The sequence below is a fragment of the Portunus trituberculatus genome, chromosome 19 (genome assembly GCF_017591435.1).
Source record: "Portunus trituberculatus isolate SZX2019 chromosome 19, ASM1759143v1, whole genome shotgun sequence".
NCBI lineage: Eukaryota > Metazoa > Arthropoda > Malacostraca > Decapoda > Portunidae > Portunus > Portunus trituberculatus.
Window position 1 is genome coordinate 15,701,853 of NC_059273.1, and position 1,539 is coordinate 15,703,391.

The 1,539-nt window shown below is 56.1% G+C and overlaps 1 protein-coding gene across 1 annotated transcript; it reads left to right on the plus strand.

Moving 5' to 3' along the window:
* Window positions 1-507: 507 nt before the first annotated feature.
* Window positions 508-1,215, plus strand: LOC123506163. The gene has a single exon (XM_045258078.1). The coding sequence runs from the start codon at window positions 508-510 to the stop codon at window positions 1,213-1,215; it is 708 nt and encodes a 235-aa protein (XP_045114013.1).
* Window positions 1,216-1,539: the final 324 nt, after the last annotated feature.

A 1,539-nucleotide genomic window follows, 5' to 3' on the forward strand; every position in this document is an offset into this window, starting at 1 on the left:
TCACCAATTTGGGTTCAGGCCGGGCCGATCCACCCCAGATCTGCTTCTTCTCTCACAAGAGTGGCAGGACTCCCTCGACGAAGGCCGGGACACACTCGTGGTGGCGCTTGACATCGCGGGCACCTATGATCGGGTGTGGCACTCCGCCCTACTGGCAAAGCTGCTTGCCAAAGGCGTAGCCGGGAGCCTGCTGTCTCTTCTCGATGACTACCTCCATGGACGATCTCTACGGGTAGTCATCAATGGACGGTCCTCAACGCCTGCCCCACAGAGAGCCTCAGTTCCACAGGGCTCTGTATTAGGGCCAGTCCTGTGGAACATTTATATAGACGACTTATTTCGCCAGCTCCCACAGTCAAAGCCTATGCTGATGACTGCACGGTGGCCGTCTCCTACTGCCGTCAGGACAGTAGGCGCGCTGTTGCTGCAGTCAACAGGCAGCTGAAAACTGCAGAGGAGTGGGGGGCGCTATGGCAGGTCAACTTCGCGCCTGAGAAAACACACGCTATGGTCGTCTCCCGGTCTCCCGCAGCTACCCAGGCCGTGGAGGGACAAATAAGGTTTGGGGGTGTCCAGCTGCCTCTCCAAGACGACATCAAGATCCTGGGTGTGGCCATTGACCGGGAGCTGCGCTACGACCAGCACCTCGCGTCTGTGGCCCGCCAGACCTCTCAGTGTGTGTCAGCCCTCCGCAGGGTGGCAAGCAACCTGGATCCCCAAGGCATCCTGACGCTGTACAAGGCACAGATCCGCCCTTGTATGGAATACGGAGCCTTGACGTGGATGTCTAGTGCTGTCACCCACACCAGGCGACTCGATGCGGTGCAGAGGCGCGCTCTCCGACTGCTGGGGGACGATGAGGAGATCGCCGACAGTGTGAAATCCCTGGAGCACCGTCGCGATGTGGCAGCTCTGACAGTCTGCCACAAGACACAGGTGCTCCACACTCCTCACCTCACCCGCCTGTACTTGCCGCCTCACCACGCCCAACGCGCGACGCGACAGGCAGCGGCCGGAAGACGTGTGACGGTGCCACGTTCACACACGTCACAGCATCTGAGGACTTACAAGGCCAGGGCAGCGCGTCTCTGGAACGGCTTCACGGAGGCCACGCCTGGTGTGGCAGACATGTCAAATCACCAGGCGAAAGTGGCTGCCAACACCTGGAGGGGCACACTCCCCACGCCGTTCCTGTCCAGCTCCTCCTGTACATAATGTATATAAAGTACATAGTGCATCATGCTAGTTGGCGCGGTTAACACCTCAGGTATCTGCCACTCACATAAACTTTTAGAATAGTTGCCTAGTGCCCACTAGCAACTTTAAGTTTATTATGTAAATATTGTAATGTAACTAAGTTTAAATAAAGAGAGAGAGAGAGAGAGAGAGAGAGAGAGAGAGAGAGAGAGAGAGAGAGAGAGAGAGAGAGAGAGAGAGAGAGAGAGAGAGAGAGAGAGAGAGAGAGAGAGAGAGAGAGAGAGAACGAGAGAGAACGAGAGTATACAATAGAAATACTGTCGTCCGTATATACACAAAGGT

Excerpts from the sequence above, each read along its gene's own strand:
- LOC123506163 (XM_045258078.1), top strand. The coding sequence starts at position 508 with ATGGTCGTCTCCCGGTCTCCCGCAGCTACCCAGGCCGTGGAGGGACAA.